General features: G+C 45.4%; 1 protein-coding gene across 1 annotated transcript in view; it reads left to right on the top strand.

The window, feature by feature from the left end:
* Positions 1-5,325: 5,325 nt before the first annotated feature.
* Positions 5,326-26,770, top strand: part of UBAC2 (UBA domain containing 2) — a 285,129-nt gene continuing 263,684 nt past the window's right edge. The window contains exons 1-2 of the mRNA XM_069757987.1: positions 5,326-5,413; positions 15,443-15,583. Of these exons, the coding sequence (XP_069614088.1) occupies positions 15,553-15,583 (31 nt within the window). The 5' untranslated portion in view covers positions 5,326-5,413; positions 15,443-15,552. The remainder of the gene's footprint in view (positions 5,414-15,442; positions 15,584-26,770) is intronic.

The raw sequence follows: 26,770 nt of genomic DNA, 5'->3' as shown, positions 1-26,770 counted from the left end.
CCCCAACCCTTATATTTGATATGCGGTCTGGCCTGTTGGTTAATATTAGGTCTAGCAGTGCCCCCCTTCTTGTTGGGTCCTGAACCAGTTGTGAAAGGTAATTGTCTCTCATAATTGTCAAAAACTGATTACCTTTGCTGGAACTGCAGGTTTCTATTCCCCAATCTATTTCAGGGTAGTTGAAGTCCCCCATAATAATGACTTCTCCTTGAGTCGCAGCTTCATCTATTTGCTTTACGAGGATATTCTCCATTGCTTCCATTATTTTTGGAGATTTATAACAAACCCCTATCAGTAATTTATTATTTTTCCCCCTCCCCTTATCTCCACCCACAGGGACTCTACATTTTCATTAGAGTCACCTATATTATCGTGCAGGATGGGTTTTAAGGACGATTTTACATATAGACACACCCCTCCCCCTCGCTTATCTGTACGGTCATTTCTGAACAGGCTGTAGCCCTGCAAGTTAACAGCCCAGTCATGGCTCTCATCCAGCCACGTTTCAGATATCCCCACCATGTCATAATTATGCTCCAACAACATTAGTTCTAATTCGTCCATTTTATTGGCGAGGCTTCTGGCATTAGTATACATGCACTTTATGTTCCTCTCTGTTCTTCTATTTCTTAAATTATTAACTGTTCTGACCCCAACCCCCATGCCACCGCCACCCCCAACTTCCTTATTTGTGCCCAGGTCTCTGTCTGCACTATCTTCCCCTCCTATAAAATGAATACCCTCCCCCCCAATTCCTAGTTTAAACACTCCTCCAACCTTCTAGCCATTCTCTCCCCCAGCACAGCTGCACCCTCCCCATTGAGGTGCAGCACGTCCCTAGCGTAGAGCCTGTAGCCAACTGAGAAGTCGGCCCAGTTCTGCAGGAACCCAAACCCCTCTTTCCTACACCAATTCTTGAGCCACTTATTAACCTCCCTAATCTCCCGTTGCCTCTCTGGCGTGGCACGTGGTACCGGCAGTATTTCGGAAAATACCACGTTGGAGGTCCTTGCTTTCAGCTTGCAGCCTAATTCCCTGAAATCATCTTTAAGGACCTTCCACCTACCTCTAACTTTGTCATTAGTGCCAATGTGCACCATGACCGCTGGGTCCTCACCAGCCCCTCCCAATAATCTGTCCACCCGATCAGCGATGTGTCGGACTCGAGCGCCAGGTAGGCAGCACACCGTTCGACGATCCCTGTCTTTGTGACAGATTGCCCTATCTGTTCCCCTAATAATTGAGTCGCCCACTACCAGCACCTGTCTGGCCTGCCCTGCTCTCCTATTTCCCTCCTTACTGGAGCAGTCACTCCTCCGGCTCTGCTGCCTGCATATTATACACATGGGCTCTGCTGCCTGCACATTATACACACGGGCTCTGCTGCCCGCACATTATACACACGGGCTCTTCTGTCCGCACATTATACATACGGGCTCTGCTGCCTGCACAGTACACACATGGGCTCTGCTGCCTGCACAGTAGACACACCGGCTCTGCTGCCTGCACAGTACACACACGGGCTCTGCTGCCTGCACAGTACTCACACGGGCTCTGCTGCCTGCACAGTACACACACGGGCTCTGGTGCCTGCACATTATACACATGGATTCTGCAGCCTGCACATTATACACACGGGCTCTGCTGCCTGCAATTATACACACGGGCTCTGCTGCCCGCACATTACACACACGGGCTCTGCTGCCTGCACATTATACACACGGGCTCTGCTGCCTGCACATTATACACACGGGCTCTGCAGCCTGCACATTATACACACGGGCTCTGCTGCCTACACATTACACACAAGGGCTCTGCAGCCTGCACATTATACACACGGGCTCTGCAGCCTGCACATTATACACACGGGCTCTGCTGCCTGCACATTATACACACGGGCTCTGCTGCCTGCACATTATACACACGGGCTCTGCTGCCTGCACATTATACACACGGGCTCTGCAGCCTGCACATTATACACACGGGCTCTGCTGCCTGCACATTATACATACGTGCTCTGCTGCCCGCACATTATACACATGGGCTCTGCTGCCTGCACAGTACAGACACGGGCTCTGCTGCCTGCATATTATACAAACGGGCTCTGCTGCCCGCACATTACACACACGGCCTCTGCCACCTGCATATTATACACACGGGCTCTGCTTCCTGCACATTATACACACGGGCTCTGCTGCCTGCACATTATACACACGGGCTCTGCTGCCTGCACATTATACACAAGGGCTCTGCTGCCTGCACATTATACACACGGGCTCTGCTGCCTGCACATTATACACACGGGCTCTGCTGCCTGCACATTATACACACGGGCTCTGCTGCCCGCACATTATACACACGGGCTCTGCTGCCCGCACATTATACACACGGGCTCTGCTGCCCGCACATTATACACACGGGCTCTGCTGCCCGCACATTACAAACACGGGCTCTGCTGCCCGCACATTATACACACGGGCTCTGCTGCCCGTACATTATACACACGGCCTCTGCCGCCTGCACATTACACACACGGGCTCTGCTGCCTGCACAGTACACACACGGGCTCTGCTGCCTGCACAGTACACACATGGGCTCTGCTGCCTGCACAGTACACACATGGGCTCTGCTGTCCGCACATTATACACACGGGCTCTGCTGCCTGCATATTATACACATGGGCTCTGCTGCCTGCACAGTACACACACAGGCTCTGCTGCCTGCATATTATACACACGGGCTCTGCTGCCTGCATATTATACACACGGGCTCTGCTGCCTGCACAATAAACACACGGGCTCTGCTGCCTGCACATTATACACACGGGCTCTGCAGCCTGCACAGTACACACACGGGCTCTGCTGCCTGCACAATACACACACGGGCTCTGCTGCCTGCACATTACACACACAGGCTCTGCTGCCTGCACAGTACACACACGGGCTCTGCTGCCTGCACATTACACACACGGGCACTGCTGCCTGCACATTACACGCACGGGCTCTGCTGCCTGCACATTATACGCACGGGCTCTGCTGCCTGCACATTATACATGGGCTCTGCTGCCTGCACATTATACACACGGGCTCTGCTGCCTGCACATTATACACACGGGCTCTGCTGCCTGCATATTATACACATGGGCTCTGCTGCCTGCATATTATACACACGGGCTCTGCAGCCTGCACATTACACACACGGGCTCTGCTGCCTGCACATTATACACACGGGCTCTGCAGCCTGCACAGTACACACACGGGCTCTGCTGCCTGCACATTACACACACGGGCTCTGCTGCCTGCACATTACACACGGGCTCTGCTGCCTGCACATTATACACACGGGCTTTGCTGCCTGCATATTATACGCACGGGCTCTGCAGCCTGCACATTATATGCACGGGCTCTGCTGCCTGCACATTATACGCACGGGCTCTGCAGCCTGCACATTATACACATGGGTCTGCTGCCTGCACAGTACACACACGGGCTCTGCTGCCTGCACATTATACACATGGGCTCTGCTGCCTACACAGTACACACACCAGCTCTGCTGCCTGCACAGTACACACATGGGCTCGGCAGCCTGCACATTATACACACGGGCTCTGCTGCCCGCACATTATACACACGGGCTCTTCTGTCCGCACATTATACATACGGGCTCTGCTGCCTGCACAGTACACACATGGGCTCTGCTGCCTGCACAGTAGACACACCGGCTCTGCTGCCTGCACAGTACACACACGGGCTCTGCTGCCTGCACAGTACTCACACGGGCTCTGCTGCCTGCACAGTACACACACGGGCTCTGGTGCCTGCACATTATACACATGGATTCTGCAGCCTGCACATTATACACACGGGCTCTGCTGCCTGCAATTATACACACGGGCTCTGCTGCCCGCACATTACACACACGGGCTCTGCTGCCTGCACATTATACACACGGGCTCTGCTGCCTGCACATTATACACACGGGCTCTGCAGCCTGCACATTATACACACGGGCTCTGCTGCCTACACATTACACACAAGGGCTCTGCAGCCTGCACATTATACACACGGGCTCCGCTGCCTGCATATGTTACACACGGGCTCTGCTGCCGCACATTATACATACGTGCTCTGCTGCCCGCACATTATACACATGGGCTCTGCTGCCTGCACAGTACAGACACGGGCTCTGCTGCCTGCATATTATACAAACGGGCTCTGCTGCCCGCACATTACACACACGGCCTCTGCCACCTGCATATTATACACACGGGCTCTGCTTCCTGCACATTATACACACGGGCTCTGCTGCCTGCACATTATACACACGGGCTCTGCTGCCTGCACATTATACACAAGGGCTCTGCTGCCTGCACATTATACACACGGGCTCTGCTGCCTGCACATTATACACACGGGCTCTGCTGCCTGCACATTATACACACGGGCTCTGCTGCCCGCACATTATACACACGGGCTCTGCTGCCCGCACATTATACACACGGGCTCTGCTGCCCGCACATTATACACACGGGCTCTGCTGCCCGCACATTACAAACACGGGCTCTGCTGCCCGCACATTATACACACGGGCTCTGCTGCCCGTACATTATACACACGGCCTCTGCCGCCTGCACATTACACACACGGGCTCTGCTGCCCGCACATTATACACACGGGCTCTGCTGCCCGCACATTATACACACGGGCTCTGCTGCCCGCACATTATACACACGGGCTCTGCTGCCTGCATATTATACACACGGGCTCTGCTGCCCGCACATTATACACACGGGCTCTGCTGCCCGCACATTATACACACGGGCTCTGCTGCCCGCACATTATACACACGGGCTCTGCTGCCCGCACATTATACACACGGGCTCTGCTGCCTGCACATTATACACACGGGCTCTGCTGCCCGCACATTATACACACGGGCTCTGCTGCCTGCACATTATACACACGGGCTCTGCTGCCCGCACATTATACACACGGGTTCTGCTGCCTGCACATTATACACACGGGCTCTGCTGCCTGCACATTATACACACGGGCTCTGCTGCCTGCACATTATACACACGGGCTCTGCTGCCTGCACATTATACGCACGGGCTCTGCTGCCCGCACATTATACACACGGGCTCTGCTGCCTGCACATTATACACAAGGGCTCTGCTGCCCGCACATTATACACACGGGCTCTGCTGCCTGCACATTATAGACGTGGATCGGGGGCACAGCCCTACGTAGGCATAATAATGACAATAATCCACAAGTCTACGAATATGTTGTCCAATTCATTCATAACTCAAAGCTGACTCCTCCCACACACGTGACTGATCACATGATCGTGACATCATGGAAGGTCCTTTCCCTGTGTTATGAGGATCTTGCTGACACCATACACTAATGCTGTAAGTAGCTGGTATGTGTGTAGAGGTTACCTGCGGGCTGTGGCCAGTAATGGGCGCCTGTATTTAGTCCTCAGGGGGCAGTATGCTGTCTGTGGCCAGTAGTGACATGTACACGGCATAGACATGGCAGTGAGGTGCAGGTGCAGTGCTGCCAGTGCTCAGCTCCAGGATGTGTCAGTGTGTGTGACAGAGGCCTCAGTAAGTGCAGTTATGAGGGGTGATGGAAGCCATGTTGTTACCTCTCCCAGGAGCACACGCTGCAGTCACCACTAGCATTCTGCCCTCCTGTGTGTTATAGGAGCAGGACCTTCACATGCTGGACACAGTGACCAGAAAAATGCCCACACGGAAAATTGCCAATTGCAGCATCACAAAGTTTCAGATCCATGATATTTATTATTATTATTTATTGTTATAGCGCCATTTATTCCTTGGCGCTTTACATGTGAGGAGGGGTATACATAATAAAAACAAGTACAATAATCTTAAACAATACAAGTCATAACTGGTACAGGAGGAGAGAGGACCCTGCCCGCGAGGGCTCACAATCTACATATTTGAGGTGCAAGTTGAAGAATGCCCACAGAAAATTGCCCACAGGCTGAATTATAGGTTAAATGATCTGTAGGATGGGGGATAGTATATGCATGTATACGTGAGATGCTCTGCAGGGCAAAAGAATAAGATAGAATTATAGGTGAGAAGCTCTGCAGGACAGAGAATAGCAAATAGATATACAGTCATGGTCAAAAGTATTGACACCCCTGCAATTCTGTCCGATAATACTCAGTTTCTTCCTGAAAATGATTGCAATCACAAATTCTTTGGTATTATTGTCTTCAATTAATTTGAATTAAATGAAAAAACACAAAAGAGAATGAAGCAAAAAGCAAAACATTGATCATTTCACAGAAAACTCCAAAAATGGGCCAGACAAAAGTATTGGCACCCTCAGCCTAATACTTGGTTGCACAACCTTTAGCCAAAATAACTGCGACCAACCGCTTCCGGTAACCATCAATGAGTTTCTTACAATGCTCTGCTGGAATTTTAGACCATTCTTCTTTGGCAAACTGCTCCAGGTCACTGATATTTGAAGGGTGCCTTCTCCAAACTGCCATTTTTAGATCTCTCCACAGGTGTTCTATGGTATTCAGGTCTGGACTCATTGCTGGCCACCTTAGAAGTCTCCAGTGCTTTCTCTCAAACCATTTTCTAGTGCTTTTTGAAGTGTGTTTTGGGTCATTGTCCTGCTGGAAGACCCATGACCTCTGAGGGAGACCCAGCTTTCTCACACTGGGCCCTACATTATGCTGCAAAATTTGTTGGTAGTCTTCAGACTTCATAATGCCATGCACACGGTCAAGCAGTCCAGTGCCAGAGGCAGCAAAGCAACCCCAAAACATCAGGGAACCTCCGCCATGTTTGACTGTAGGGACCGTGTTCTTTTCTTTGAATGCCTCTTTTTTTCTCCTGTAAACTCTATGTTGATGCCTTTGCCCAAAAACCTCTACTTTTGTCTCATCTGACCAGAGAAAATTCTTCCAAAACGTTTTAGGCTTTTTCAGGTAAGTTTTGGCAAACTCCAGCCTGGCTTTTTTTTTGTCTCAGGGTAAGAAGTGGGGTCTTCCTGGGTCTCCACCATACAGTCCCTTTTCGTTCAGATGCCGACGGATAGTACGGGTTGCACTGTTGTACCCTCGGACTTCAGGGCAGCTTGAACTTGTTTGGATGTTGGTCGAGGTTCTTTATCCAACATCCGCACAATCTTGCGTTGAAATCTCTTGTCAATGTTTCTTTTCAATCCACATCTAGGGAGGTTAGCCACAGTGCCATGGGCTTTAAACTTCTTGATGACACTGTGCACGGTAGACACAGGAACATTCATAGTAACATAGTAACATAGTAACATAGTTATTAAGGTTGAAGGAAGACGTTAAGTCCATCTAGTCCAACCCATAGCCTAACCTAACATGCCCTAACATGTCGATCCAGAGGAAGGCAAAAACCCCCTGTGGCAAAGAGTAAGCTCCACCTTGGGGAAAAAAATTCCTTCCCGACTCCACATACAGCAATGAGACTAGTTCCCTGGATCAACGCCCTAGCAAGGAATCTAGTATATATACCCTGTAACATTATACTTTTAAAGAAAGGCATCCAGTCCCCTCTTAAATTTAAGTAATGAATCACTCATTATTTATTATTATTATACATTTTTATAGCGCCATTTATTCCATGGTGCTTTACATGTGAACGGGGCAAATATAGACAAGTACAATAAACAGGAGTAAAACAAGGCACACAAGTACAGGAGGAGAGAGGACCCTGCCCGCGAGGGCTCACAGTCTACAACATCATACAGCAGAGAGTTCCATAGTCTCACTGCTCTTACAGTAAAGAATCCGCGCCTGTCATTATGCCTAAACCTTCTTTCCTCCAGACGTAGAGGATGCCCCCTTGTCCCTGTCTCAGGTCTATGATTAAAATGATCATCAGAAAGGTCTTTGTACTGTCCCCTCATATATTTATACATTAACATAAGATCACCCCTTAGTCTTCGTTTTTCCAAACTAAATAGCCCCCAGTGTAATAACCTATCTTGGTATTGCAGACCCCCCAGTCCTCTAATAACCTTGGTCGCTCTTCTCTGCACCCGCTCCAGTTCAGCTATGTCTTTCTTATACACCGGAGACCAGAACTGTGCACAGTATTCTAAGTGTGGTCGAACTAGTGACTTGTATAGAGGTAAAATTATGTTCTCCTCATGAGCATCTATGCCTCTTTTAATGCATCCCATTATTTTATTTGCCTTTGTAGCAGCTGACTGACACTGGCCACTGAATATGAGTTTGTCATCCACCCATACACCCAGGTCTTTTTCATTGTCGGTTTTGCCCAGAGTTTTAAAATTAAGCACATAATTATACATCTTATTACTTCTACCCAAGTGCATGACCTTACATTTATCCGCATTAAAACTCATTTGCCATTTATCAGCCCAAGCTTCTAGTTTACATAAATCATCCTGTAATATAAAATTGTCCTCCTCTGTATTGATTACCCTGCAGAGTTTAGTGTCATCTGCAAATATTGAAATTCTACTCTGAATGCCCCCTACAAGGTCATTAATAAATATGTTAAAAAGAAGAGGGCCCAATACTGACCCCTGTGGTACCCCACTGCTAACCGCGACCCAGTCCGAGTGTGCTCCATTAATAACCACCCTTATTTTCCTTACCGTATGTAATTACCATCCTCCAGGATGCCAAATCCTTGCTGTCAAAGGGCCCGATAACATTTGTCTACATCTGGTCCTTGCTCGCTTACTTGTCTCCTCCGACCAGCCTAGGCCCCTCAGTCCACTCATCAGATCCTGAATCCTAGTAACTCAGTAATTCAGGTCTTTGGAGATGGACTTGTAGCTTTGAGATTGCTCATGTTTCCTCACAATTTGGTTTCTCAAGTCCTCAGACAGTTCTTTCGTCTTCTTTCTTTTCTCCATGCTCAATGTGGTACACACAAGGACACAGGACAGAGGTTGAGTCAACTTTAATCCATGTCAACTGGCTGCAAGTGTGATTTAGTTATTGCCAACACCTGTTAGGTGCCACAGGTAAGTTACAGGTGCTGTTAATTACACAAATTAGAGAAGCATCACATGATTTTTCGAAGGGTGCCAATACTTTTGTCCACCCCCTTTTTTATGTTTGGTGTGGAATTATATCCAATTTGGCTTTAGGACAATTATTTTTGTGTTTTTTTCATTTAAGACCAATTAAATGAAGATAATAATAACAAAGAATTTGTGATTGCAATCATTTTCAGGAAGAAACTGAGTATTATCTGACAGAATTGCAGGGGTGTCAATACTTTTGGCCATGACTAGGTTAAATGCTCTGCAGGACAGGGGGATATTATGCAGGTATATGTGAGATGCTCTGCACAACAGATTAGTATAGAATTATAGGTGAGATGCTCTGCAGCACAGAAGAATGTCGGCGAAAATTGCCCAAATAAAAAACTACCGACAAGTTTATTAACCCCTTTACCCCCAAGGGTGGTTTGGACGTTAATGACCAGGCCAATTTATACAATTCTGACCACTGTCCCTTTATGAGGTTATAACTCTGGAACGCTTCAACGGATCCCGGTGATTCTGCCATTGTTTTCTCGTGACATATTGTACTTCATGATAGTGGTAAAATTTCTTTGATATTACCTGCGTTTATTTGTGAAAAAAAACGGAAATTTGGCAAAAATTTTGAAAATTTCACAATTTTCCAACTTTGAATTTTTATGCAATTAAATCACAGAGATATGTCACACAAAATACTTAATAAGTAACATTTCCCACATGTTTACTTTACATCAGCACAATTTTGGAAACAAAAATTTTTTTTTGTTAGGGAGTTATAAAGGTTAAAAGTTGACCAGCAATTTCACATTTTTACAACACCATTTTTTTTAGGGACCACATCTCATTTGAAGTGATTTTGAGGGGTCTATATGATAGAAAATACCCAAGTGTGACACCATTCTAAAAACTGCACCCCTCAAACCACATTCAAGAAGTTTATTAACCCTTCAGGTGTTTCACAGGAATTTTTGGAATGTTTAAATAAAAATGAACATTTAATTTTTTTTCACAAAAAATGTACTTCAGCTCCAATTTGTTTTATTTTACCAAGGGTAATAGGAGAAAATGGACCCCAAAAGTTGTTGTGCAATTTGTCCTGAGTACGCTGATACCCCATATTTGGGGGTAAACCACTGTTTGGGCGCATGGGAGAGCTCGGAAGGGAAGGAGCTCAGTTTGACTTTTCAATGCAAAATTGTCAGGAATTGAGATGGGACGCCATGTTGCGTTTGGAGAGCCACTGATGTGCCTAAACATTGAAACCCCCCACAAGTGATACCATTTTGGAAAGTAGACCCCCTAAAGAACTTATCTAGAGGTGTGGTGAGCACTTTGACCCACCAAGTGCTTCTCAGAAGTTTATAATGCAGAGCCGTAAAAATAAAACAAAAATTTTTTCCCACAAAAATTATTTTTTAGCCCCCAGTTTTGTATTTTCCCGAGGGTAACAGGAGAAATTGGACCGCAAAAGTTGTTGTACAATTTGTTCTGAGTGCGCCGATACCCCATATGTGGGAGGGAACCATCGTTTGGGCACATGGGAGAGCTCGGAAGGGAAGGAGCGCCATTTGGAATTCAGACTTAGATGGAATGGTCTGCAGGCGTCACATTGCGTTTGCAGAGCCCCTAATGTACCTAAACAGTAGAAACCCCCACAAGTGACACCATTTTGGAAAGTAGACCCCCTAAGGAACTCATCTAGATGTGTTGTGAGAGCTTTGAACCCCCAAGTGTTTCACTAAAGTTTATAACTGGAAAAAATATTTTTTTTCCACACAAATTATTATTTAGTCCCCAGTTTTGTATTTTCCCAAGGGTAGCAGGAGAAATTGGACCCCAAAAGTTGTTGTCCAATTTGTCCTGAGTACGCTCATACCCCATATGTTGGGGTAAACACCTGTTTGGGCACAGGGGAGAGCTCGGAAGGGAAGGAGCACTGTTTTACTTTTTCAACGCAGAATTGGCTGGCATTGAGATCGGACGCCATGTCGCGTTTGGAGAGCCCCTGATGTGCCTAAACAGTGGAAACCCCCCAATTATAACTGAATCCCTAATCCAAACACACCCCTAACCCTAATCCCAACGGTAACCCTAACCACACCTCTAACCCTGACACACCCCTAACCCTAATCCCAACCCTATTCCCAACCGTAAATGTAATCCAAACCCTAACCCTAACTTTAGCCCCAACCCTAATTGTAGCCTTAACCCAAACCTAACCCTAGCCCCAACCCTAACCCTAGCCCTAACCCTAATGGGAAAATGGAAATAAATACATTTTTTAAATTTTTTAATTTTTCCCTAACTAAGGGGGTGATGAAGGGGGGTTTGATTTACTTTTATAGCGGGTTTTTTAGCGGATTTTTATGATTGGCAGCCGTCACACACTGAAAGACACTTTTTATTGCAAAAAATATTTTTTGTGTTACCACATTTTGAGAGCTATAATTTTTCCATATTCGAGTCCACAGAGTCATGAGAGGTCTTGTTTTTTTGCGGGACGAGTTGACATTTTTATTGGTAACATTTTCGGGAACTTGACATTTTTTGATCGCTTTTTATTCCGATTTTTGTGAGGCAGAATGACCAAAAACCAGCTATTCATGAATTTCTTTTGGGGGAGGCGTTTATACCGTTCCGCGTTTGGTAAAATTGATAAAGCAGTTTTATTCTTCGGGTCAGTACGATTACAGCGACACCTCATTTATATCATTTTTTTATGTTTTGGCGCTTTTATACGATAAAAACTATTTTATAGAAAAAAGAATTATTTTTGCATCGCCTTATTCTGAGGACTATAACTTTTTTTATTTTTTTGCTGATAATGCTGTATGGTGGCTCGTTTTTTGCGGGACAAGATGACGTTTTCAGCGGTACCATGGTTATTTATATCTGTCTTTTTTTCTTTATTTAGGAATTTTTTTTTTTTTTCACATGTGGAAATTTTATTTTTTACTTTGTCTCAGGGGGGGACATCACAGATTGCTGATCTGACAGTTTGCACAGCACTCTGTCAGATCAGCAATCTGACTTAGAGCACGGCAGGCTTACCAAGCGCCTGCTCTGAGCAGGCACTTGGTAAGCCACCTCCCTCCCTGCAGGACCCGGATGCCGCGGCCATTTTGGATCCGGGCCTGCTGCAGGGAGGGAGGTAAGGAGACCCTCGCAGCAACGCGATCACATCGCGTTGCTGCGGGGGTCTCAGGGAAGTCCGCGGGGAGCCCCCTCCCTGTGCGATGCTTCCCTATACCGCCGGCACACCGCGATCATGTTTGATCGCGGTATGCCGGGGGATAATGTGCCGGGGGCGGTCCGTGACCGCTCCTGGCACATAGTGCCGGATGTCAGCTGCGATAGGGGGGAGCTCGGCCGATCGCTCTGGACGTACTATTCCGTCCTTGGGAATTAAGGCCCACCCCACATGGACGGGATAGTACGTCCAATGACAGAAAGGGGTTAAGAACAGTTTATTAAGGAGTTCTAATAACAACAATAGCTTAAGTATACTAAACAATCATTGCACACCTGCAAATAATTAGCTGCCGGGTGATTGTCCTTGACTTCCATGGGCTCCATTGAAATACAATACAGCACAACACAGGCAGCAAAGAAAATGCAGAATGGATTTCAACAAAAGTCTCTGGGCCCAGTTTACTTCTCCAGGTTCTACAGGTTCGGTTCACTCATCCCTAGTCTCAGAGTACAGATTCTTTTCTTAGGAGTTGTCATTCCACTGTGCTAACAATAATTCTACTCTCATTGTGGTGTGTCTGAGCCTAGAGACCCTTATTCCACTCTCATTGTGCTGTGTCTGGGCCTAGAGACCCTTATTCCACTCTCATTGTGGTGTGTGGGTGTAGAGACCTTTATTCCACTCTGATTGTGGTGTGTGTGGGTCTAGAGACCCTTATTCAACTCTCATTGTGGTGTGTCCGGGCCTAGAGACCTTTATTCCACTCGGATTGTGGTGTGTGTGGGCTTAGAGACCTTTATTCCACTCTCATTGTGGTGTGTCTGGGCCTAGAGACCCTTATTCCACTCTCATTGTGGTGTGTTTATGCCTAGAGACCCTTATTCCACTCTCATTGTGGTGTGTGTGGGCCTAGAGACCCTTATTCCACTCTCATTGTGATGTGTGTGGGCCTAGAGACCCTTATTCCAATCTCATTGTGGTGTGTGTGGGCCTAGAGACCCTTATTCCACTCTCAGTGTGGTGTGTCTGGGCCTAGAGACCCTTATTCCACTCTCATTGTGGTGTGTGTGGGCCTAGAGACCCTTATTCCACTCTCATTGTGGTGTGTGTGGGCCTAGAGACCCTTATTCCACTCTCATTGTGGTGTGTGTGGGCCTAGAGACCCTTATTCCACTCTCACTGTGGTGTGTCTGGGCCTAGAGACCCTTATTCCACTCTCATTGTGGTGTGTGTGGGCCTAGAGACCCTTATTCCACTCTCATTGTGGTGTGTCTGGGCCTAGAGACCCTTATTCCACTCTCATTGTGGTGTGTCTGGGCCTAGAGACCCTTATTCCACTCATTGTGGTGTGTGTGGGCCTAGAGACCCTTATTCCACTCTCATTGTGGTGTGTCTGGACCTAGAGACCCTTATTCCACTCATTGTGGTGTGTGTGGGCCTAGAGGCCCTTATTCCACTCTCAGTGTGGTGTGTGTGGGCCTAGAGACCCTTATTCCACTCTCATTGTGCTGTGTCTGGGCCTAGAGACCCTTATTCAAATCCACTCTGCATTTCCTTCCATCTTATGCCTGCCTGCACCTGTAGTATATGTGTTTGATAGGGACTGTTCACTCACAGGTAGGGACTGTTCACTCTTACTCTTGGTAGTCATAAGTGGACAGGGAAGGAAGTGCAGGTGCCAGATTCACTGCCACTGAAGTCAATGGGAGAGCAGTGCTGCTATGGCACTTCCGCTCCTCTGACAGATTCTGACAGAATCTCACCTTTCTGCGGTGCCTTTTCCAGGACCATCTATCTCAGCTAGCAGCACCCTGCTTTTGGTGGGCACCCACTGAGATGATAATGTACTAGATCTGACCTTCAGTCCCATGTAACTCTACAGATAATACAGTGATTCTTTTGTGGGTACTGATAGCAGTGATGGCTCCTCTGGATCACACTGCTGCTGTTTCTGCATGTGCTGCTGTTCTGGGCTGGTGAGAGGAGTAAGGCAGAATCAGTGAGAGATGAGAGCAGACTAGATCTATCTATTGCTGAGAATGACACTGCTGCAAACCACAGATCTTCAGCATGTTTGCAGTTTTGCACTAGGTCAGCTGTAAATCACAAGTTGATCACATCATGTTAGTATCCTCACCTTTCACCTCAAATATCATAGATCTGAAACTTTGTGATGCTGCAATTGGCAATTTTCCGTGCGGGCAATTTTACTGTGGGCAATTTTCCTGTGGGCATTTTTCATGTGGGCAATTTTCCTGTGGGCATTAAGGGAACCGCCGGACACACACCTGCCATTCCCTTTAATGGGGTGCGCAATAGAATGGTGGAATCTGTGATGGAATTAATAGCGTGTTTCTGGCATTGGCTGCGCACAGGCTCAGTCTGGCCCCCACCCAATTATAGGAGCAGTAATTGGCATCATTCCTTAGATTTACTGTATGGAGACAGAGGCAGCATCTAATCATACATTTAAAGGGATTGTTCAATACACAGAGAGCCCCTTTTGATTACCTACGTTACCCCCCCCCCTTGTAAAATAACACCTATATTCACTGTGTCCATAGGTTACGCACTACCCAGCAAATACAGTTCAATCGTCTGACAGTGCCAAACTGTGCCCCCATGTCTGATACCACCCTGTATGTAACCTCTACCATTAATCAGACTGTATCTGCTGACCACATTCTCACCGTCGGGAACTTCTCTTTGGTTTTTTCACACCCCAGCAAAGAAATCTCTGAGGCCATGTTGATTTGTGAAGGATTGAGGCAGGATTTTTCTCTTGTCTTCAGAAAATAACTTATATCAGCCTCTCTGGGCCTTCCACAACCTGTAGTGTATATCCACTGTACAAACAAGCTATACACATAAATAGATCTCTCGGACCTGATGAGACTAGTGTACTAACTTTCAAATTCCATGTTATAATTGTTGCGTAATCCTTGTAGACAGATAAGACAAGCATTTCATGAGTCCAGCTTCTTACAGATGTGCAAACATCATGTGCCTGTAATTCGCCAGGCTCGTGCCCCCAATTCTTTGCTATGATCAGGGCATCCCCTCAGATTTGAGCATGGTGCGGATTTTAAAACTTGGAGCACACTTTTATATCCACACTGATGTTTCTGATGGAGTTTTAGGATTGGCATATATTGTTGGTGGCTTTTGCATATTCATGTCTTCTTCTGTCATCTCATAGGTCTGAATCCAGTGGTCCAATAGTCTGGAAGATGCAGCGTTGTCATTTCACATAATACAGAAAGCGACATCCTGACATGACCGCTGCTGTGGACAGAAACCACAGATACAATGATTGCTAGTACTGGTTCCAGTGGGCTTTGTAAGTATTGGTGTATTGCCAAACATTACACTATTTGCAAAATTTGGGGAAAAAAACCTGAGGATTTAATTCTGCTGCTATTTTTTCATTTCATCAGCCAGGAGGTCTTGCTTGTGCCCCCTCACTTACGAGGACACACATAAGCCAATTGGCCTGTGGTCAATCTTGTGTGTCCCTGATGTTACAGATGGCGTAAAATATAAAGTTCTGTCTGATGCTGCACACGAGGCGACTGCGTTATACACAATGTCCTCATCTGTAACCATGGAAAGAAGCTGCCTTGTATGTTTGTTAAATTCTTTAGATTCCTTTTTTTGATAATTATTTGTATTTCTTCTTATATCATCTATTTATTCTATTTTATAAGTAAAATAATGACCGACATTTAAATATCCACTAAATGACAAAAATGTAATGGTGCATCACTAAGATAAACCCCACAAATAACACCAGCATGCAGAAATAGGGCTATATAATAAAATAGATGTATCAGGATAAAATGACTCTTGTGGAATTTACTAAAACAATTGATGAAATAATTATCAGTGTCAGTGTTGTACTAGCTAAAAAAGTGTTAATACATCCAACATAAAAGTCTCTGCATTCAGGAAAGTTGAAGCATTCTACAATGTTCAGGAACGAGTATAGTTGATGGGATGGACTCTTCCGGCTTTACTGTGTCCGGTATGACTTGATGTGTCTATGCTGATGATGCTGTTATCCAGATATGCACAAACATCATATACAGCATGTCTGCCATTTGTACTGGGCATACTGTCTCCAGGGCGACATTATGCATCACCTCTATATCATAGAGCATCAGATTACCCCAAACCAGGAGCTTTGTTTGTATGAGGAACACTTGTATGAGGATGGAATACCCCTCCCGGAATCACCGTGGTTCGAATTGTCATCAATCCAGGAGTAAGAGGTATCTGTGCGCTATCCTTATCCGTATATCTATGTGTTATCCTTCGTACATTGAGACTGCGGACCTGTAGTGATTCATCATTACCTTGGAATAGAGGCTTTGTGTATGTTCATATGTCACACAAGTGGTGAACCTTCTCTATATGTTGTGTTTGTGGATATCTTACCGAAACATTCTTCTATCCTTATCAGCAGAAACACATCGAGTCATATTAGATGCTGTAAAAACGCAATTTAAACCAAAGAGTTCCATTCCTCAGCTATAGTTGCCTGAATGCAGAGACTTTTCTGTCGGTTGTGCTACCATTCAAGCTTAAAAGTTGGGGGTTCGCACCGGTCAGTTAGTGTCCAGTGTTAAACGTCAAACACGGACTTTTCCCGGAATTCAAGAGAGAGAGAGAATATTTTCCAGCTCAAATGCTCAGGTCCCCATTGTTTCCAGTGTGGTTCGGGTTCTTACAGTTCTGGTAATTAAAGTTTGGGCCAGGTACCAGAACCTCAGACTTCCTTAGGTCTGCTCATCATTTTTAGCCACATTATGAATGTTTTTTTTTGTTTTTTTTTACTACTTTCTGCAACACTGATTCTTATTTTATCAGTTGTTTTAACAAATTCCGCAAGGTCCCTATGGTAAGTTATTTTATTTTCTATATAGAAAATAAAATGATTCAGCTCACCCCTGTGATGGTATTCTCACAGCCCATGAGAAATTTGATCCGAGCACGGAAACGTCTCTGCTTGACACCAGGTACTTGTGCATGAAGATGAAGGTATCCAGCTCAGGAAATAAAATCAAAAGTCTTCATTTGGACAAATGTAAAAAGTAAGCTGCTTGACAAACCAGTGCATACTGGAGGAAGGAATGTCTTGAATAACTGGACGCGTTCCGAACACGTATAGTGCTTTTAGTCCTCGGTTTCACTTTTTAAATTTGTCCAAATAAAGACTTTTGATTTTATTTCCCGAGCTGGATTTTAGTATCTGTCCCTGTTTTCTGTATATGGGTGTTTTATCGTAATGTACCATCACATTTTTTACATTTAATGTATCTGTAAGTGTTGGTGATTTATTTTATTTCCATTTATTACTCAGTGATTCTTTGCAGATGTCGGCGTTCACCAGCGCACGCTTATCCTTTGACTCGCATGGTCCCATGATGACCGCCTGGGAGATAATGTCGTCTCTATGTTCAGAAGCTATCTTGTGGCATTCCCAATGTCTGACTAAGGCCGGGATCACACATGCGAGAAACACGTCCGTGTCTCGCATGTGAAATCCAAGCTCTGGCGCCAGCACTGTGGAGCGGAGCGTGCGGCCGCATAGCAACACATGGAGCTGCACGCTCCGCTCCCAAGTGCCGGCGCCAGAGCTTGGATTTCACATGTGATTCACGGACGTGTTTCTCGCATGTGTGATCCCGGCCTTACTAGAGGGGCACGTCAGTGCTGCTATTTCCTCGGACTTCTTTTGTGCCTCTTCTTCTCAGTCCTACCTGCACAAGTCATTACATACCGGCTTCTCTGTAGTGTGCCAGGGATCTGCTTTGGTGGCTTCTTGTCACGGTCCTGGTGATCACAAACCTTTTTTCCACAGCTCCAATCAATACTTCTTTATCAGGGATGTGATTTGCAGGATTTTTTTGTACGTATTGTTATTCTTACCTACCGTAATTTATATGTGTTCAGTATTCTAGCAATGGGACAACAGTTTGGACATTTATAATGGGTTGTAGCACCAAATTTGGACAGCAAGTGGAGGCTGATTGTGTGTCTTACAAGTGCCCTATATAGACTCACATAGGTTTATATAATATATTAGTATAATATAATTAACTAATAAAATATTAGTGCAGCTAACCTGTAACCAATAACCTGCGATCCTTAATGGCTTTGTGTATGATCCCATTTAAATCTTCCAATGAGCCTGCCCCCTTCTGTTCATCATTTTTGGATATTGTAGGAAAAGCTGTGTAGCATAGCTGGGAGTGGAAACGCAGATGGAATTGCTTCATCTGAGAGAAATTAGCTGCTCCCAAGATGTCCGACAGCCCAAGAAGCACCCTGACATAGTTACAGTAGCTCATGCTGTTGGCAGGGCATTAGTGATGGCTCGGACTGGCCTGCAGAGCTGAATCCTCACAGTGTGTATAGCACACATTGTGTGTGTATATGAACAGAGTAAGTGTTCAGAAAGCAGCACTGCGTGCCGAAAGTTCTCCCTGGGATGGAAAACGACTCTAAATCACCTTCTAAGTGATGTGCACTTTTCTTGTTGCACACTAGATGGCGATGGTACTTCTAACGGTGCCATGTGTTTAGACTACAGATACTAGGTGCCACCATTGTGCTGCCTCTCCTAGGAGATAGGGAAGCGTGCTTACACGAATAGCCATTCCTCTTTGTAAATCAGCTGGTTTTCAGGTCAAAACCTGCTCTGTGTCACCGAACAAAGCAAAGCGTCTCTCAAATATTTTCCTAATGTTCAAAAGCCATTTTGCTATTTATATTTCTTGTGTATGCACCTATTCACACTAGTTTGGATGTGCCAGTCGTTTTTCTGTCATTTCTATGTTACCGAACACAGTGACATAAAAACAAACTAAAATGCAACATTTCTTACATTGTCCACGTGTAGAGGGGCTATGTGACATCTTGGCCCCTAATTAAGCAACTATCTGTTTTACAAATGACCAGTTAGGAGCTTGTACACCTATGTGACAGGTGCAGCTCTGAGATCAGATGGAACCATATTGTGTAGATGTATTAGATTGTCATTTTAATAAGGAAAGACAAATGACCTTGCAGCGGTGAGGATCGTGTTTGCGTGGCAGCTACAACCACTCCTTATCATGTTTCACTACTTTCTCTTCCTCTTTTTAATGTCTGCAAAGCTTCTAAATCCTCTGTTTAGAGCAACATATAGTTTTGACAAGAATCTCGGTCAGAGCGTTCTTTTTCGGCAGTATTCGGTAATGCATTATTTTTAGATTTGGATGCGACCTCAGCATGGTGTCCTGTGGGTGATGGGGTCCTATGGGCGAGTTGTGCTGCTGTATGCCCATTTATGTTGTGATATCCTTCCGGTGTGTACCCCCGACAGAAGACTCTGATGTGTGCAGGCCCCTTGGTGACTCGTGATGTGGTCATGCAGCTTTTTGGCGTTTAAAGTGTGTTTATAGTGCTCGGACCATTCTTCACTGCAGAGCAGATTTGGAGGAATGCATGTCCCTCTTGGCCATATGTGTGTAGATGTGCTGGATAGAATAAGTTATATATAATATCTGTATATTTCATGTCTCTGTAACACCGTATGGCTTTCATTGCCTGCTCACCCAGTCAGCCTTCAAGGGCAGACATGCTATAGGAGAAGGCTCCTGTTGGTAACTCATCCGATTTAGCACAGCAATCCTTTACCTGTCAGACTATTTTATCCATGGGACTTAGCAGTGTATTTCGGTTGTAGGTTGTCACTTCCTTCTTGTTGCCAGCTATCTGCAGAGCAGAATGGCTGGAGTGCATTGTCGTGGTGGGTCAGTAGCGGGTAATTGTTTCTTGCAGGCAGTGCTTAGTTGCCTAACATTATAAATTCTGTTCGATGTCTTGTTTTAACCTATTTGGGGCCTTAAAAAGAGGTATCTCATCTGCTTGAGATGTGCTTGGCTCAGTGATACTGATTGCTGCAGGTGCAGCTCCTAATAACGCTTTTTCGTCAAGAGAAATTGTGGCCTGCCACACATTTCCCCCTCAGAAGTTAAATCAGGACCCCCCGCTAATGTCTAAGTGAGAAAACACTATTGATGGCACTAATGTCCAAAGCCTTCCCGACATGTTTCGCCTTGATCGGCATCATCAGGAGCTTGACACTAGCGCTCCTCCAGCGGTTGTGATGCATTTTCCATCATTGCCAGAACCTGCAGTTTTCAGATCTCCAGGTATTGTGTGAATAACAAATGACAGAAGGCCAGGCTTACACCAGTCAGTAGCCAGATGTGCGCAGACTAAGGTTATCACTCTGCGGTTGGAAACCTTGATCAGGTGTTATCATGCATAAGCTCTGACCATAGCACGTGCTGGATGGTGAGCGTGGATCGCTCCGATTAGATGGACATGGATTGGTAGTGGCCTGCCAGTGACCTATAATGGAGGAGGAATGAGTGATCCATGTGTTGGGTTAACAGACAACACACCTGGTTCCCAATAGACGAAGGGTGGGGTGATCAACCTCCAATTTATGTGGCAGAGGAGGGAGTGGATTCTGATTCCTCCTCAACTAGCGGTGTATGGAGGAATAGCACACCAAGAATAGGCACAAATAAGGACGTCTTTGAATGCTTTTTATTCTCCTTCCCTCATATCCCAAATATTACACCAAACTGAATTTAGCAACGTTTCGAGTCACATACGCTTCATCAAGGCCAAGGAATAGGATATGCATGAGAAATCCCTCGTGGACAGAAAAGTAAATATCCTTTTGTTGATCTTATAATATGATCGCTGAGCTGTCTAGGGATCCGGAGAGAGTGTGGAAATGAGTATTACCTACGGGAGAAGGGACCCAGTGCCCCAGAGAGCCGTGGATGTGGAGGGATGTGGCGTGGCACCTCTGATGACACACAGGGTTTGGTTTGCTCCTGAGACGTATAAACCCTGTCATTTAGCCCTCTCTCCTTGAGGATGCTGGTCCGTCCAGTGAAGCTTACCAGAGGGCAGATGTAGATACCCAGGGCATTACTATGGCGGCCACCTGCAGGCAAACATGTACTGATCTGCTGACCACCAATGTGGCCATAAAAAGAGAAGCTTCTGCTCCCTGATATTTTGAAATGGATTTTCACCTTTAAATATTAGTTTAATAAAAGTTAGATTTTATTATGGGACTATAGAAACAAAATAGCAGAAAGGGAAATTGGATTTTGGTTTACGGTTTTGTAAACTAATTAATGCATTTATAGGATTATTAACCCTTCAGATACTAGGACCATTGCATACATTGATGTTCATGACACAATACATGATGGTCCTGCTAGTTTGGACAAACCGCATTTTCCTCCATCTTCCGCAGCACCATGCCGCTGGGGTGTGGTGGGTTCCAATAGAATTAACACATCTATCTATATATATAATTGTCTAAGGGTTTTTCCGTCTGTCTGTCTGTCTTTCTGTCTGTCTGTCTGTCCTGGAAATCCCGGCTGTCTGATTGGTCGAGGCCGCCAGGCCTCGACCAATCAGAGACCAGCACAGCATCGACGTAGAAATCCCGCGTCTCTGATTGGTCGAGGCCGCCAGGCCTCGACCAATCAGCAACCGGCACAGTGACGATGATGTCATAAAGGACGTAGACATCTCACGTTTCTGATTCAGCGACGGGCACAGTATCGACGTAGATGTCATAATGGTTGCCATGGCGACGATGATGTCATAAAGGTTGCCTCGACCAATCAGCGACGGGCACAGTGTGCCGCGAATTCTGGAATCATCATTGTCCATATACTACGGGGACATGCATATTCTAGAATACCCGATGCGTTAGAATCGGGCCACAATCTAGTTCTAGTCATAAGGGCGAAGTGAAATTGCTGCTTGTATCCAAGGCTTTTTGGTTGGCCCATTATTGTCAATGACCAACCCAACTCCTAAAAATGGAGCGCGTTTAATACATTTTTCACATGTTATGATCTTAGTCATGCCTTTCTCTGGAAGACGCTGTATCACTTATTGGGCTGCTTGCTGCAGTTTTCATAAAATCCCTTATTTTCTGATTTTTTCTGATCTATCAATCAGTTCTTTGAATGCTGAACTCCCCCCACACAACTGAATGGCAGTTTTCAATGTACACTGTGCATAGGCAGAAAGCTGCCAGTCAGAGGAGGGGAGGTTATACGGAGCTCATTGATATGGAGGACTAAATGCCAGCAGGGTTATTAGTCCTCTAGTGATAATCTCCTGCTGATGTTAGTGATTGTTATCGAAACTACAGCAAGCAGCCCAGTTCATGACACTTCACTGGAATCAGGGGCTCTGTTTCTACACTATGGTGTACTCAGATTAGGTGGCAAAAATCTGGTGATAGATTCCTTTATTGATTCAGTGGATGGTAGTCACACACCTTTCATCACCTTATGACTTTAATACGTAGGATATAGATCTGTATGACTATATATAAATATATATATATATATATATATATATATATATATATATATATATATTTTTTTTTTTATTGCTTTAGACTGCAAGTTCTTCAGATGGCAGCATGGTGTGTTAGATTGCAGTTGATTGCGGTGGTCCGGGTGCTGGGACACCCTGTAACCAGTGCTTTAGATAACCTTTCTAATATATACTAATAGACTTTTCATGAAGGGAGACAAATCCGATTTCCCCACTGGATGAGACGCATGTCTGGCCCAGGGAAGTGTTTTCATCTGAGCTACAACTATATCTGTAAGTATTATGTCCCCCCAAATCCAAGAAGTGCAGCTCATTTACATGCATGGTGTAACATTAGAAATTCTCTCTTCCTGTTTTCTTCCTTTGAATAAGAGCAGCATGAACATTGTGCAGAGTTGATTGTTTTCAGAATTCTAATGAAATGGGATTCCCATCTTATACAGTGATGACATATAGCGAATATAAAACTTCTACACCCCCCAAAAAAATGCAATTTTTCGATTATTTTTTTTTTTTACTTTTTTAAACTTTTATTTATTTATTTGTATTCTTACAGCATTCATTGTACAGTGAAAATAACCTGGAGACCTGATTCTCTGGGTCGAAATGATTACATAGATACCAAACATGTATAGTTTTGGTTTTTTTTTGACTATTTTATTGGCTTAAAAATACGGTAATTGAGAAATTTGTAAAACAAAAAATGGTTTGTCACTATTTTGACTTTTATATAATACATTTGAGTGATGTACTTTTTTTTAATTTTTTTTTTTATACATGATAAGAACCTGGCAGTTTAACAGGGGTGTGTAGACTTGTTATATTCACTGTATGACTAAGAAATACTACTGGAAAGCTCCTTTCAGTAAGGGTACCGTCACACAGTGGCATTTTGATTGCTACGATGGCACGATTTGTGACGTTCCAGCGATATATCCGTGACGTTCCAGCGATCTCGCTGTGTCTGACACGCTCCTGCGATCAGGGACCCCGCTGAGAATCGTACGTCGTAGCAGATCGTTTGAAACTTTCTTTCGTCGTCTAGTGTCCCGCTGTGGCGGCATGATCGCATGGTGTAACAAAGGTGTGCACGATATTGTATACGATGTGCGCATAGAAACCAACGGCTTCTACATCGCACATACGTCATGAAATTATCGCTCCAGCGTCGTACATTGCAAAGTGTGACAGCAGTCTACGACGCTGGAGCGATATTGTTACGATGCTGGAGCGTCACGGATCGTGCCGTCGTAGCGATCAAAATGCCACTGTGTGACGGTACCCTTAGACCCAGTGTCGTTCTCTGCACAGCGAGGTAGCCAAAGGGGTAAATCGGTGGGGGGTTCCAGAGATCGGACCCTCGCTGATCATATGGTGATGGATTATGCTATCCCTTTTTTTGACATAGAAATACCTCTTTTAAAAAATGCAGAATCTAATAGCAGTGAGAGTATGTTCCCACGGGGCGTAATGGCTGCGCTTTGGACGCAGCGGATAATCTTCTCCGCCCAAAGCGCCGCCCCCTGTTGTATAGAGCGTCTCCGCAAGATAGATAGACATGCTGCAGTCTGGAAAGACGTGCCGCATGTCCGGTTACGCAGGGCCGTCGGACTCCACTCCACTGTGCTGTAACATCTGGACGCTGCGGATGTTTGCAGCGTCCAATCCGCAGCAAATGCTGATGTAATCCGGCCTGTGGACACACACCCTAAGGCAGTTTTGGCCATGCCCACTTCCTAATGGTGTAAACCAACTTTTCTCTTATATATTTTATGTCCGTCTCCTACATATGTGAAGGGGCTGATTCATCTTGAAGGATGCACTGGAGTTAGAAATGAATCGAGACGTGTAATTCCTCATGATGAACTGTAGTACATTTCTCCCATAATTTACTCCATTTTGTGGCATGATTTATAATGAAGGTGTCAGCTTCACCATCCCACGTCATATTCTTTTAAAGTCTTAGTACTTTTTTTTTTTTTTTTAGCACAGGAAATTTTGAAAGCCAGCCATGCAATCTTCATATTGCTAAACATAGTTCGAAGATTGCTACCGTAAATGAGAAATGTGTTTTTCTCCCTTTGAAATATCTTAAGATACCGCCAAGTCTCTGCCCACATCTGCATCATGGTTTACAGGACCCCCAGAAACCACAGTGCCGTGCCAGATCCATTGTACAACAGCGGTCAATGACGGGCTCCGTTACCTTATTATGGGATGCACCAGGTTCCTTCATGATGAAAAGCAGACCAGCCAAGGTTAATTACCCTTAGTGCTCATGCAGAGGGACAGAGTTTCGGTCTGAGTGCGATTTGTCAAATCATCAGATCGCACTCGGACCAATGTTATTCAGTCAGGCCGTGCACATGTCCAATTTTTTTCTTTGGGCCAAGTGGTGAAATTACGGCATGCGTGATTTGCCTCCTAATCAGATCACACTCGGTCATTCATTTCTATGCGTCCGTGAAAAAATGCAGTCACTGACTGACAGAATGGAGACATTTTGTGTATTTTTCTTTTAAATAATTCTCCACATTCAAGAAAAAACGGATCCCTCTCTCATTAGCATAATCAAACTGTTTCTCTTGGATGGAGCAGAAATGACCATAACCTTATAATGAATGTTGGGGAGTTTCCATATATTTAGAATGCATGTAAGACTACTTTCACACTTGCGTCGGTACGGGGCCGTCGCTAAGCGTCGGAGCGACGTACTGACGCACGTTGTGAAAATTCGGCACAATGTGGGCAGCGGATGCAGTTTTTCAACGCATCTGCTGCCCATTCTAAAGTCCGGGGAGGAGGGGGGAGTTCCGGCCGCGCATGCGCGGTAGGAAATGGCGAACCCGACGTACGAAAAAACGTTCCCTTGAACGTTTTTTCGTGTCGACGGTCTGCCAAAACATGACGCATCCAGTGCACGACGGGCGCGACGTATGGCCATACGTCGCGATCCGTTGGCAATACAAGTCTATGGGCAAAAAACGCATCATGCGGGCACATTTGCAGGATGCGTTTTTTTTCCCAAAACGACACATTGCGACGGATTCCAAACGACGCAGGTGTGAATGTAGCCTAAGCCAAAAGCTTTACATATGTGAGTGATTGTGATGTTTAAGTTGGGTTACACACACTCAGGTCTATCATAGCAAAGGTTTGTACTGGTCGCTAAAGATCCAGTGTGGTACATTCCCTAAGGGTATGTTTCCACATTCAGGAAACACTGCGTTTTTTACGCTGCGTTGAGCCGCAGCATCAAAAACGCAGCGTCCAGATGTTACAGCATAGTGGAGGGGATTTCATGAAATCCCGTCTCCACTATGCATTAAAAGACGCATGCGGCAGACCCGCGGAAACGCGCATGTGGCGCGTCTTTTAAGAACGCAGCATGTGCTTACATTGCAGAAATAACGCAAGGACAACGCAGGTGACCTGCCAGTGACCTCAGCTGCAGATTTGGTCAGGATTTTACCTGCATAAAATCCTGACCAAATCCTGATGCAATCCTGAACGTGGACACATACCCTTACTATAGTACTATATATTGCTTCACATGTGATGTGTTTTTAATCATTCATTAATACTGGAGCTTGAGGGGACTGGCGCACGTAGAGGATTGTGCCTGGCATTTCTTCTTCTTTTTTACGGATTTCACCTTATACATTACACAGTGTGACAATCTGCAGAAAGAATTGACATGCTACAGATTTCAAAATTCACACCATTCTTCAAGACAGCTGTCTTTATTGCAGGTAACGAGTTGATTAGTAGCGTCTTACTGGTCTGTAGGAGCCAGAACTGTAAGGGTATGTGCACACGTATCTGTGAGGGCTGCGGATTTTTCCGCAGCGGATTTGATAAATCCGCAGTGCAAAACCGCTGCGGTTTCTACTGCGGATTCCGCTGCGGCTTTACACCTGCAGTTTTCTATTATGGAGCAGGTGTAAACCCGCAGCGGAATCAGCACAAAGAATTGACATGCTGCGGAATGTAAACCGCTGTGTTTCTGCACGTTTTTTTCCGCAGTATGTGCACTGCAGATTTAGTTTCCCCATAGCTTTACATTATACTGTAAACGCATGAGAAACCG

The sequence above is a fragment of the Ranitomeya imitator genome, chromosome 3 (assembly GCF_032444005.1).
Source record: "Ranitomeya imitator isolate aRanImi1 chromosome 3, aRanImi1.pri, whole genome shotgun sequence".
NCBI lineage: Eukaryota > Metazoa > Chordata > Amphibia > Anura > Dendrobatidae > Ranitomeya > Ranitomeya imitator.
Note: the sequence above shows the minus strand (reverse complement) of the source record. Positions and strands in the feature narration are given on the sequence as shown.